This window comes from Plecotus auritus (genome assembly GCF_963455305.1).
Source record: "Plecotus auritus genome assembly, chromosome: 6".
Classification (NCBI taxonomy): domain Eukaryota; kingdom Metazoa; phylum Chordata; class Mammalia; order Chiroptera; family Vespertilionidae; genus Plecotus; species Plecotus auritus.
The window spans coordinates 65176154-65189336 of record NC_137773.1 but is presented as its reverse complement, the minus strand read 5'-3'; the positions used below and the strand labels follow the sequence as shown (position 1 = coordinate 65189336).

At 40.3% G+C, this 13183-nt stretch overlaps 1 protein-coding gene across 1 annotated transcript; it reads left to right on the top strand.

Annotated features, from left to right (window-relative positions):
* Positions 1–266: 266 nt before the first annotated feature.
* On the top strand, positions 267–8258 carry NPY5R (neuropeptide Y receptor Y5). Its single transcript, XM_080677085.1, has 2 exons — positions 267–318; positions 6580–8258. Exon 2 carries the CDS (start codon positions 6589–6591, stop codon positions 7927–7929), a length of 1341 nt encoding a protein of 446 aa, XP_080533211.1. The 5' UTR covers positions 267–318; positions 6580–6588; the 3' UTR covers positions 7930–8258.
* Positions 8259–13183: the final 4925 nt, after the last annotated feature.

Here is a 13183-nt window from a genome sequence, read left to right as displayed (position 1 = left end):
TCCGGGGTGCCTGCATCTTCTCCCGGGGGGCTCCCAAACAGCAAGGTAGGGGGTGGGATGCCCTCGCCCTGGCTTGGGGAGAGGCCGGCGCCGAGTAGGCGCCCTGGAGCAGGGTCTTGGGGGTCGCCAGAACAGTCACGTGTTCCCGAGGCACCTCTATTACACACACCCCCCCCCACCCCCCCGCGCTCCTCGCTCCCTCCTCCTCCCCGCACCTCCAGGTCTCCTCCAGCTGCCGCCGCGCCCGCGCTCAGGAGCCACCGCGGTTCGCTGAGTTCCCGGGAGGCTAGGCGCCCACAGCGGCCGGGGCACCCCGAGGTACGGCTTCAGCCTCCCCGCTGCCCCTTCCGCGAGGGTTTCCTGCAGGGAAGGGCAAGTCCCGCAAGGCTCCGGGAGCCGCACCCGATCCCGGGTCCTAGGGCGACGTCTGGGCTCCTTGGAAGGCGGGGTGGGGAAGCCCCAGGCGGCGGAGCAGGAGCAGTCGGCGTTTGGGTGGCGGAGCAGGTGCTTGCTGGGCGTGAAAGGGGAGCGGGGCGGGGAGCAGGACCGGGCAGAATTCTTTCGTGCGGGGCAGGTACTCACCCGCGTGGGAAAGACAAGAGCCATACCCGGGAGGAGCGCGCGTGGGATCCGTGCGGGAGCCGGGGCGGGAAGGAGTCGGGGCGGGGGCATCGGGGAGGACAAAGCTCTCGCCCTGGCGCGGCGAGCCGGGTGCTGCCCCATTGGCGACCGTGGTGGGAACGGTTTCCTCGGCCGGTGTTCAGCCTGAGCTCGGCTCGGGCGAGGTCCACGGTGCCATCCACCCCGCATGGCTCGGGGCGTCCGGCCGCCGCGCCTCCCGAAGCTGGCCCGTCACCCGGAGGCAGCTGCGCCCCCAGGTTTGCGCTCCTGTTTGCAAGGTGGCCTCCTAGGACAAATGCCATCAATAACATCCATCCCTACACCTGAAATGACAGATACAGGGCATTTTTATCCCCAAATTTACCGACCTGTAGTTTATCATTGAAAGAAACCGTTGGAGCGAAGCCAGGAGACTTCGCCTTAGACCAGGGAAATAGCCTGAAGCACTCTTAAGCAGGATTGTGCAGCCCGAATGCATTTTAAATTTTAGATTTCTCAAGGGAAGAGAAACTCTGCTGTTGGAATTGAGGGGAGGGGGTGGCGCGTGCCTGCCTGTTTGTCAGTGGAGCAGCAAGCAGATCTGAATTTATCCTTCCAGTTCAAGTTTTTGCCAGATTCTGGCTTTAAAAATGAATCGTGGGAAGATTTGAGAACCTGGAATCTTGCCTTTGTTTCAGGATCACAGCAAAATAAGCAAGAGCCGGTATTTTATCATTGTTAGAGGGGAAATTCACATTTACTTTATTCTTTTGTGTGAATGGCACCCACTGTGAGAAGAAAGATGTGCATTTTCATTAGGCAGGAAATTATCCTAATAAGCATTATTTAAATATACAAGCTAAGCCTCTTAATATCCTTTGAACTCCCTGCAGTTTCTCCTATTATTCTTTCTGAGAACTATCTACTTAACATACCTAAAGTCTACTCAGAAGATTTCATTTGTCTTGTTGACAGATATAGGTCTATTTTTTATTTAAAAATTACAATCAGTCTTTCCAAAGACGTTGCTTTTTTTTTTAAATTGCCACAATTTGATAAATAATTTGTGTGTTTTTTTTTTCACGTTTTACTCAGGTGATTCAGGTTTGATGTTCAGCCTGGTAATTCACGTGGTGGGAGATAAAATTAGATGTAAAAGAGAACAGTATCTCTTTATTTACACAATATTTAGTCACCATACTGATTTCGCACAGCCAATATCAGATCTCTTTTCAAATAATATTTCATTTTGAAAACATTCTCTTTTGGTTATATTTCATTTATTATGAAATATAACCAAAATCTTTTATTATGCATAAAATATGTATGTTGTATAAAACTGTACCACATTCATTCTAACACTTGTTGAAACCAGAGAATTATTCCACAGACTAGCATTTCCATTATAAGTTTGCTTATTGCGCTTTTCAGGAAAAAGGAAGCGAAGTGGTAAGTTTAAGGAAAGAAATTCTTTGTGCTTTTTTTTTTTTTTCTTACATTTTAAAGTGGTTATGTGGTAGGCCGTTAGACAGACATGCGTAGGAAAAGGACCAGAGGTCAGGTACAGAAAGTCACCAGGGCAGAAAACGCCTGGTGCATAGCAACTGGGAAAACAGGGGCCTCCTCAGGGTAACCTTTCCTCCCCTAGATGAGGGCTGGTCCATCTGTCCCTCTCCAGACCACTCCTCCCCTGGCTTGTTGCTAGTCATTCAGGTTAGACACCCCCCCACACACACATACACACACAGAGGGGGTGGGGTGAACAAGGGGGCCAGAGAATAGCCCTTAAGTACTAAGCCCCCAGGACAATGAGGCTCTGATTCACATCAAATATATCTAGGCCTCAGTTGTGTTTCAGCCCAGAAAAACAGCAAAACCAGACAAGTGACACAAGGGCTGACCTCAGAAGCCAGTGCACTGATTAATGACCCCCCTGCCCTGGCGCCTACCAGTCAGTGGAGAGTGATCCTGAAAGGACACACCTAGAAAGCTAATGAGTATCCTGTTGAGACCCTCCCCTGGGACCGCCCCTAAAATCTCCACCCTTAAAAGCCATTAGGACAGAGGACCCAGCACTCTCCCTCCAGGGTGTAGGCCCTCACCTTTCCCCCCTCCTCTTTCCCTATACCTTTACCTTCTCTCTCCCAAAGCTCCAAGGGTCCCTGCTTTGCCTCTGGAACTTGTTTCCTGAGCCCATTTCTTCTACAGCTCACTTCTTCTACCTCTGTGACCTTTTAAAGCAGTGGTTCTCAACCTTCTAATGCCGCGACCCTTTAATACAGTTTCTCATGTTGTGGTGATCCCCAACCATAAAATTGTTTTCGTTGCTACTTCATAACTGTAATTTTGCTACTGTTAATGAATCATAATGTAAATATTTGTGTTTTCTGATGGTCTTAGGCGACCCTGATAGCGGTTCTCTGATGGTCTTAGGCAACCCACAGGTTGAGAGCCGCTGCTGTAGAGCCTAAGACCATCAGAAAACACAGATATTTACATTATGATTCATTAACAGTAACAAAATTACAGTTATGAAGTAGCAACGAAAACAATTTTATGGTTGGGGATCACCACAACATGAGAAACTGTATTAAAGGGTCGCGGCATTAGAAAGGTTGAGAACCACTGTTTTAAAGGAATGTTCTCTCATAGTTTGAGTCTTGGCTCTGAATTCTTTCCTAGCCAGAACCCAAGTACCCAGGTTGCCGAACCCAGGTCAGATCTGACCCCACCCGTCTTACACCTGGTGCCATTCTTGCTGCCAACAGTTCCTCTACCTTAGATTTTCAATTTTCCTAATGTTTAAAATATCCCCTGGCCATAATGAGGCACTTTTAAAGAAACTGCTTAGCATCCCCCACGCCCCCATTTTCAATATCCATCACTTAGTTGTGAGAAGTCCTTCATTGGCGCAAAGATCCACAGAATGCTCATTCAGTGCAGAGCATATCAGGTATTTTATGTGTGTATGTTTGTGTGTAGGTGGCGTGGGTTTAGAGAAAAAGCAGGAGAAGATAGTTTACATAGTCACACCAAAACAAAATGAGTTAATGAATGTTGGGAGAGATATAAACATAGGAAAAATGATAATTTACTAATCTATCAATAGGTAAGTATCCATTATATTTGGGAACAGTGCAAGTGGCCATGCTGTAGTGAAAACAGTAGGTCAATGGCAGTCAGGAGAGTGTCATTCATTCATTCATCAGTCATCTATTTAGGGCCCTTTATATCTCAGACACTTATAACTGCAATTACTCACTGTGTAAACTTTAATTAATCCCTCATTGAATATTCCTCAAATAGTACCTTGTATTAGTTGTTTTTATGCCACCAGAGCCTAGAAGAGCACATGGCATATTAGTTGTTCAATAAATGTAGTTGAATGAATAAAGAAAGGAACAACTAATCTTTCTTAGCTATTCATTAACGAAAGGGACCTCCTCTTTAAATTGTATATAGATTAGTGCCTTTTAGGGAGGGAAAAAGTGTTACCCTCAGTTTTTCCTATGTTCTTTAAATCCTCAGGATGGCATTTCCTTCATCTGCTTCCTAAAAAATAGCTGTAATTTCATAATTTAATGAATTCAATATTTTATGTGAATATATTTAAAATAGAAAAGGTTTAGGGACAAACTGTACAATCTGATGTACTTTTTTCATTTAAATAAAAACATGTTGTAAATATGTTTGCTAGTTTTGTTTTATGTTGCTTATGTGATAGCCTTTATCAATCAAGATATCTAACTTAAAATTTTAAAGTGTTAAACTATCACATTTGTCCGTGTAGGTATCTTTTCATTTCATTTTGGGACCATTTGAAAACTTGTCTAATTTCACACACACACACACACTCACACACACACACACATATGTCACTTTTAAGTTTTGTCTTTTCAATATATACACTACTATATATCCGTGCATACACATGCATGCATGTACACACACACACACACACACACACACACTCGCACACGCATAGAATCACACTCTAACCTGAATTTGCCCATATTCCTAGGATGATTCATTTCTGATATTTTAAAGCTGGGGAAATGAAACTATTCTAAAATGATTAGTAACAAATATTTACTTAGCATCCTCCATGTACAACATACTCTATTAAGCATCATTACTATCCAGGTAGCTGCAGGGAGGCCATAGTCTAGTAATGTGATGAATAAGATGATTCAGTAGGCCTTACGAGCCACTTTTATACCAGTTATGCTTTCTTACTTGAGGTAATATCAATGTAAATTACTGGTTAGCATTTAAGAATAAATGAGTAAGATCCTGGGTTTTTGAATTAACTTTAAAGGTATGTAATTAGCCACCAGAGAGTAATTCAGTGAACATAGAATCAGTTGTAGATGTGAAAAACTTAGTTTCAATGTTTCTCATAGCACAGTGGTGCCTATTTGAAACTTGCTGCGTGTAAAACTAAAGTTAAAGTTATAATGAATGTATGTACACAATAGGATTTCCTCTTTGGAAATGTTTTGGACCAAGACCTCTAAGTTGAAGATAATAGTGCTTACTGTTAATTTAAATATCTATGTATCTTTATAGTTTTAATTATAATTATCCAACTTAGATCTGACAATAAGTAGATAAATATATATTGCTTTCTAAGACACATATATATCAGGGTCTCTATAACAATGTATATTCATCAGAATGAACTATTGCTGTTTTGAGTGGGAAATTTTTATTAAATAATAAGAGTGCTTACTTTTTTAAAGTGGAGGAGGAGTTCCTTTTACCTTTATTGTTATATTATATGCAGTTTTATGCTTCATCAGGAAGCACTGTCAAATTTAGTATACAACAGTAAATAAGTAATACCATTGTGATAATATAATCTTAGTTTCCTTTCAAATGAAAAAACTTATGAGGTGTTATGTTAGTATAACTTCTACATTTGACTTTATAATGTTTTCCTTAAACAATATGAACTTATTGAATCTCTTTAAAGCTACAATCTATTTTCAATTTCTAACAGGTAAGTTTTGTTTTAAAAGCACCAGCAGCACTGCTGGTCAGTGGCTGTGTTAATTCATGAGAATCTGGTATATCTCAAGGACTGAGAATTGATCATGGGATGTTTTTGCCATCCAGCATTGTGCTCACATAGTCAACAATACAACTTGATAAACGTTTATTGAGTGTCTACTGTGTACACATAGGTACAGAGATAGTGTTTCTGAACTCGAGAAGCTTTAATTTTAACAATTTATGAGCTAGACCATATTAGGATGCTAGGTTTTTGTTTGAATTTTGTATTTTCCCATAAATTTTTATTTAACATTTGCAGTGGTGAAGTTACTGTGCCATGTATCATGGTAGATACCTAGGTAAGGGACAGTTTCTGCTTTTCTGTTGCTTAAAAATAAATAAGGTAGATGGTTTGCATTATAATTGCAATGCAAACCAGATTGTGACATGTAGCATCAGGCAATTATAAAAGGAGCATTATGTGGGTTGGGAAGAGGAGCTCACATTCAATTGAGTAGACCAAGGAATACTCTAGGATAGGTCTCTCTTAAGTGTGATCTTCATTCAAGCAGGAAAGGAAGGAATGTTTAAGACAGATTACATGACTACACCGTGTATTAGGTACCTTGATTGGAGAAGAATATTACTGAGCTACTGCAAATTGAGTATCTGAAGTTCTTATCTACATTTGCCTTTTCCTTGCCTTACATTATTTCCTACATTAATTTAAAAAACCAAGTTTGTTATTTTGACACAAGTTAATATCCCATAGAAATGACTATAGACTTAAACTTACTGTAATTGTTATTGGCTGATACTTGCACCACACTTGGAACCAATTAAAGACCTCACTAAACATTCTTAAGAGGTTAATAAGATAATGGGAGCAAATTGTAAAATTTACTTTCCCTCTCAGTGGATTAATTTATAGCTGTCATGTAATTTTTTTCAAGTTGCTAACTAATGTCTTTTTATTCCAAGCAGGACTGTACTATGGATTTAGAGCTCCAGGATTATTATAACCAGACACTTGGCACAGAGAACAATACTGCTGCCCCTCGGAATTCCGATTTCCCAGTCTGGGATGACTATAAAAGCAGTGTAGATGATTTTCAGTATTTTCTGATTGGACTCTATACACTTGTAAGTCTTCTTGGTTTCATGGGGAATCTGCTTATTTTAATGGCTCTCATGAGAAAGCGTAATCAGAACACTACAGTAAACTTCCTCATAGGGAATCTGGCCTTCTCTGATATCTTGATTGTGCTGTTCTGCTCACCTTTCACACTGACCTCTGTCTTGCTGGATCAGTGGATGTTTGGCAAAGTCATGTGTCATATTATGCCTTTCCTTCAATGTGTGTCAGTTCTGGTTTCAACTTTAATTTTAATATCAATTGCCATTGTCAGGTATCATATGATAAAGCATCCTATATCTAATAATCTAACAGCAAACCACGGCTACTTCCTGGTAGCTACTGTCTGGACACTAGGTTTTGCGATTTGTTCTCCCCTCCCAGTGTTTCACAGTCTTGTGGAACTTCAGGAGACTTTTGGCTCAGCATTGCTGAGCAGCAGGTATTTATGTGTTGAATCGTGGCCATCTGACTCATACAGAATTGCTTTTACTATCTCCTTGTTGCTAGTACAGTATATTCTGCCTTTAGTTTGTCTAACTATAAGTCATACCAGTGTCTGCAGGAGTATAAGCTGTGGATTATCCAACAAAGAAAACAAATTAGAAGAAAATGAGATGATCAACTTAACTCTTCATCCATCCAAAAAGAGTGGACCCCAGGTGAAACTTCCCAGCAGCCATAAATGGAGTTATTCATTCATCAGAAAACACAGAAGAAGATACAGCAAGAAGAAGGTATGTGTGTTACCTGTTCCAGCAAGATCTCCTCAAGACAATCATTCAAGCACACTTCCAGAAAACTTCGGCTCTGTGAAAAGTCAGCTCTTTTCATCCAGTAAGTCCATACCAGGAGTCCCCACCTGCTTTGAGATGAAACCTGAAGAAAACTCAGATGCTCATGACATGAGAGTAAATCGTTCTATCATGAGAATAAAAAAGAGATCTCGAAGTGTTTTCTACAGACTGACCATATTGATACTGGTGTTTGCTGTTAGTTGGATGCCACTACACCTTTTCCATGTGGTAACTGATTTTAATGATAACCTTATTTCAAATAGACATTTCAAGTTGGTGTATTGCATTTGTCATTTGTTAGGCATGATGTCTTGTTGTCTTAATCCGATTCTATATGGATTTCTTAATAATGGAATCAAAGCTGAGTTGCTGTCCCTTATACACTGTCTTCATATGCCATAATTCTCACTGTTTACCAAGGAAAGAACAAATGTTAGGATAATCTAAAATACATTCATGATAACTTTGTGTATATAATAAACAAATTTTATTAATTTATGAATTTAATTTATGTATGAGTTCTGAACTTGAATATCAATTCATAGTACATATATGAAAGATAATTTTGTGTTACAGTACAATGAATTCATTTAGTTGTATAATGTCAGTGTCGGTCCAATCTGTGATTTCATCTTAAAAAGTAGTTATATTACCTTTCTTTTCCCTTTGCCTTATAAACAAGTGCATTGTATTTTTTTGTTTAAAATAAAAGTTGTATTTATCAACTCAGTATTTTTTGTTTCAAATTATAAAAAAAATATTTTTTTTCCTGAGGAACATTTAACTAAAAATGTGAGGAATATCTATGACCTCTTGATCTTCGTTTTCATTTCATTGGCTTCTTTTTTAAAAACATTTTTATTGATTTCAGAGAGGAAGAGAGAGAAACATCAATGATGAGAGAGAATCATTGATCAGCTGCCTCCTGCATGTCCCCTCCTGGGGATTGAGCCCACAACCCTGGCATGTGCCCTTGACCAGAATCGAACCTGGGACCCTCCAGTCCAAAGGCAGACAGACACTCTATGCACTGAGTCAAACCGGCTAAGGCTATTTCATTGGCTTCTTAAGATGTTTGGTTTGTGAATATACATAAAATGTTTAGTATGCCCAGCAAATCATAAAGAAATGACAGATGTATGCCCAAGTCAGGATTACAACTGCAAACATTGGGTACAGTTTTAGAACTCTTATAAGAATGTGTTTATCTCCTATTATTGATAATTGCTCAAATTGTCAATTTATCTCCATTGTCCTAGTAATACACAATTAATTTACCAAATAGAAATAGATTTTAATTTTTTCTAGATTTAGGTATAAGCATTAACACTTTCAAGTGAAGATTGTTTTTGTATACATCTTTTATATTCTAAAATGTGAAGTATAAATGGTATCTGTACTTCCAAGTATTGAATACTTTTAAAGAATATTTAGTGTCCACATGGAAAAATTTAATTTTTGGGGGGGGGGGCAAGATATAGAATGATTAATATAATTTATGTTGATTCAATACTGAGGTCTCATATACTATCTTACTAATTTGAGGTCAAGCTTTTCAACTGAATTTTTTTTTGCCAGTTTTGTGGATTTTTTTTAAAGTGACTCCCTGAAAATAGTTGATTATTTGCACATATGGCTCAGATAGCTGTCTTTAGCTCCTATAACCATTCCCTGCTTTGATTCCTGTTCTTAAGGGAAAACAACAAAACAAACTTAGTTTGCAAATAATAGGTAAGTCTGACAGTTCTTTAATCAATTGAAAGTCCAACATCTCCATATTGGCTTTCTTTGGCCCCCTCCTCCTCCCGCCTTAGTTGATGTCTCCACAGAGGGAAAACTGGGAATGGCTGGCCCATTCGGTACCTTCCGCTGGTTCCTGCTGACCTCCAGTCCAATACAGTAGTCATCCTGCCTGGTCTTCAGGTACATCAGCCTCTGCCTGTGCTGTGTTGGGTATGGTCTGTTCTCAGCAAGTCAAGGCCTGAGAGTCCAGCCCCAGAATCCCCCTCCCCTGCTAATATTCAGATATAGTCTCTCACTCTGTGGTCACTGAGTCATGGCCACGTTCTCCATTCTTTCCTAAGCCTGGGATGTCAATGGGGGTCTTGCCCTGGCCAAGTCTGGGGATTATTCAAGGAACTTTAAACTCATCACCAAGAACTCAGCAGGAACTTAGGACATTCTACTCCTCATATAGGTCACAGGAACTGAGAGAGACAGCATGGCTTTCTTGGTCCAAATACTATAAGCTGCCATATCTGCTGCATGTTCACCTCATGTTGCTACAAAAGCACTCTACTTTCCAGACCCTTTCTAGATTTTCTTTTTTTTTTAATATAATTTTATTGATTTTTTTACAGAGAGGAAGGGAGAGGGATAGAGAGCTAGAAACATGGATAAGAGAGAAACATCGGGCTGCCTCTTGCACACCCCCTACTGGGGATGTGCCCACAACCAAGGTACATGCCCTTGACCAGAATCGAACCTGGGACCCTTCAGTCCACAGGTTGATGTTCTAGCCACTGAACAAAACTGGTTAGGGCCCTTTCTAGATTTTCAAATATGAGGCCGTGTGCAAGCCTCTGCTTTTAGCTTCCCTCGAATCCATCTGGTGCTATATGAGTGTCAGCCCCAAGTTTTTATATGATGGCAGGTAGGAAAAGTGAAGGAACTTTGGTTCCCCTTTGCTTCACCCCGCCCCCTCCTTTTTGTTCAAAGGCTTTCTGCTTCTCCCTGCCTACTAAGAATGTCCCCTATCTTCATTTTCCTCTGCCCTATGGCTTACAGTAAAACCGTGTTTTGAACAGCAAGGTTTGCTTTTGGAAAACAAAGCTTTTGTGATTTAAAACCTTCCCCTTTCAAGGCTTAGATGTAAGACTGTTGTCTCACCCTGACCCAAAACACTGAAGTCTAAGCTGAAGAGCTACCTCTTATATAAAAGCAATAGGTATTGCCACTTTCACTGGGGCAATCAATTGCAAGGTTTAACCTTAGTGGCTAAAGGGGATGGGGAACTCACCAATAAGGGCAAATATAAATACATAAGTATTTTATACTGTTAGAGTAACTTACATGAGCAAACGTACAATAACTCTCAAAGCTCACAGATATTATGGTTGCTGATAGATGAGTTTATTTAAACTGGATAAACTAATTTGAGGCTCTTCAACTATTGAATGAAGAGGAAGCAGTTTATCTTCCCTAACCAGAAATGACTAAATGTTCTTCATAATTGAAAACTGAGAAGTTTGAATGGGTTGGTAGATAGAAATCATTAAGAAGGGGATTAATGGTTTTAGATGACTATTATGAGTAATAATTTCTTCCATGGAGACTTGCTTAGTGAGCTAAACAATTTATGTTCAATCAACTTTCCATTGTTCAAGAGCTGATTATCTAACTTTTTTTTCCTATTCTCTCTTGGTGTCTGATTTGATTTCTTGTTCCATAGTATTGTCACAAAGCATGGCTAGGGGAAATAAATGGAGATGAAATTATAAACAGTTAACATCATTACTTTGAACAATTATTTTAAAATATTTAATTCAGAAAGAGATGTGAAATTATGTTTTAGCGGTTAAATCATTCCTGCTAGCTGTGTTGCCCATTACTGTCCTATATAATAAAGAGGTAATATGCAAATTAACCCTCATGCCCTCACAAGATGGCTGCCTATGACCAGGCCGGCAGGGGGGTTAGTGAGGGACGACCAAATGACTGAACAACAGGCTGCGTGGGGCGACCAGGTTGGCGGGGGGGGGGGGGGGCAGTTGGGGGCAACCAGGCAGGTAGGGGGGGCAGTTAGGGGCGACCAGGCTGGCAAAGGGGGGCAGTTGGGGCAACCAGGCCGACAGGGAGGCAATAAGAGGTGCCCAGGCCAGTGAGGGGTGCAGTTAGGGGCAACCAGGCCAGTGGGGGGTGCAGTTGGGGGCAACCAGGCTGGCAGAAGGGGAAGTTGGGGGCAATTAGGCTGGCGGGGGGGGGGCAGTGAGGGGCAACTAGGTCAGAAAGGGGGGCAGTTAGGGGCAATCAGGCCAGCAGGGGGAGCGCAGTTAGGGGCCAACCAGGCAGGCAGGCAGGTGAGCGATTAGGAGCCAGAGGTCCAGGATTGTGAGAGGGATGTCCCAGATTGGAGAGGGTGCAGGCTGGGCTGAGGGGACCACTCCCCCCATGCACAAATTTCGTGCGCCAGGCCTCTAGTAGATAATAAAACACTAAGTGAAAAGAAAAATCTTGGAAATGTACAAAAAGCAACTAGCACAATTAAATGATGAACAATGTATATGAGGGTTATTTTATTCATATTTCTATTGAATATCTACTGTGTACCAGGAACTCTTCTAGGTACTTGGGTGATACCAATGAAAAAGATCCCTGCTCTTTTGATGTTTGCCTTCTGGGTGGCAATGAGTCAGTGGCAGGTGATGGGTAAACAATAAGAACTATAAAAAGGGAATTACATAGTAATAATATAGCATATACATAGATGCATTCATTTCGTAGGGCTGCCGTAGGAGGACTTGCTAGAACCATTTACTCTAGATAGTTCATCCTAAGTTTACTTGGAATGGCTTGACATCTGTGTTAGCTAATTGTCCTTATTCAACAGAAAATAAAATGCCATGTTCCTCTCTGCCAAGCAGGGTCCAGGGACTGAGGGTAAGCTCTCACAGAGACAGGGAGATCAGGTGAAACCTTAATATTTTAAATTCAAAAGACAGGACTCCACAGCCCTTAAGAATTTTCTGGGTTGTAAAATTGGCAAGAGACTTTTTGAGGTTTTAAAAAGACTTACAAATCAAGTGGACAGAGCAATGCTTTTTAAAGAAAATTAATCCAGCACCCATTTATGATAAAAATGCCCAGTAAAATGGGAATAGAGGGAATATAACATAATCAATACCATATATGACAAATGCACAGCAAACATTATACTAAATTGGGCAAAAATTAAAAATATTTCCCTTAAGATCAGGAACAAGACAGGGATTTCCACTTTCACCATTCTTATTCAACATAGTACTGGAAGTCTTAGCCACAGAAATAAAAGGCATTCAAATTGGAAAGTAAGAAGTAAAATAGTCATTATTTGCAGATGACATGATACTGTGTAGAGAGAACCCAAAAGATTCCACCAAAAAAACTACTAGATCTAATTAATGAATTCTGAAAAGTAGCAGGATACAAAATAAATATCCAGAAATTAGTTGCATTTTTTATACACAATAATGAACTATCAGAAAGGAAACTAAAAAAATAATCCCATTTACAATTGCATTAAAAAATACATAGGAATAAATTTAACCAAGAATGTAAAAAACCTGTACTTCAAAAATGATAGAACACTGAAGAAAGAAACAGAAGATGATGCAAATAAGTGGAAGCATATACTGTGTTTATGGATAGGAAGAATTAACATCATTAAAATGTTGATATTACCCAAAGCAATTTATAGATTTAATACAATTTCTATCAAGATACCAATAGCATGTTTCACAGAGCTAGAAAAAATGTTCCAAAAATTTATATGGAACCACAAAAGACCCTAAATAGCCACAGCAATCTTAAGAAGAACAAAGTTGGAGAATCACACTACCTGATATCAAGTTATACTACAAGGCCATAGTAATCAACCAGCATGGTACTGGCATAAAAA

Coding starts and splice junctions, on each gene's coding strand:
- NPY5R (XM_080677085.1), top strand. CDS start 6,589: ATGGATTTAGAGCTCCAGGATTATTATAACCAGACACTTGGCACAGAG.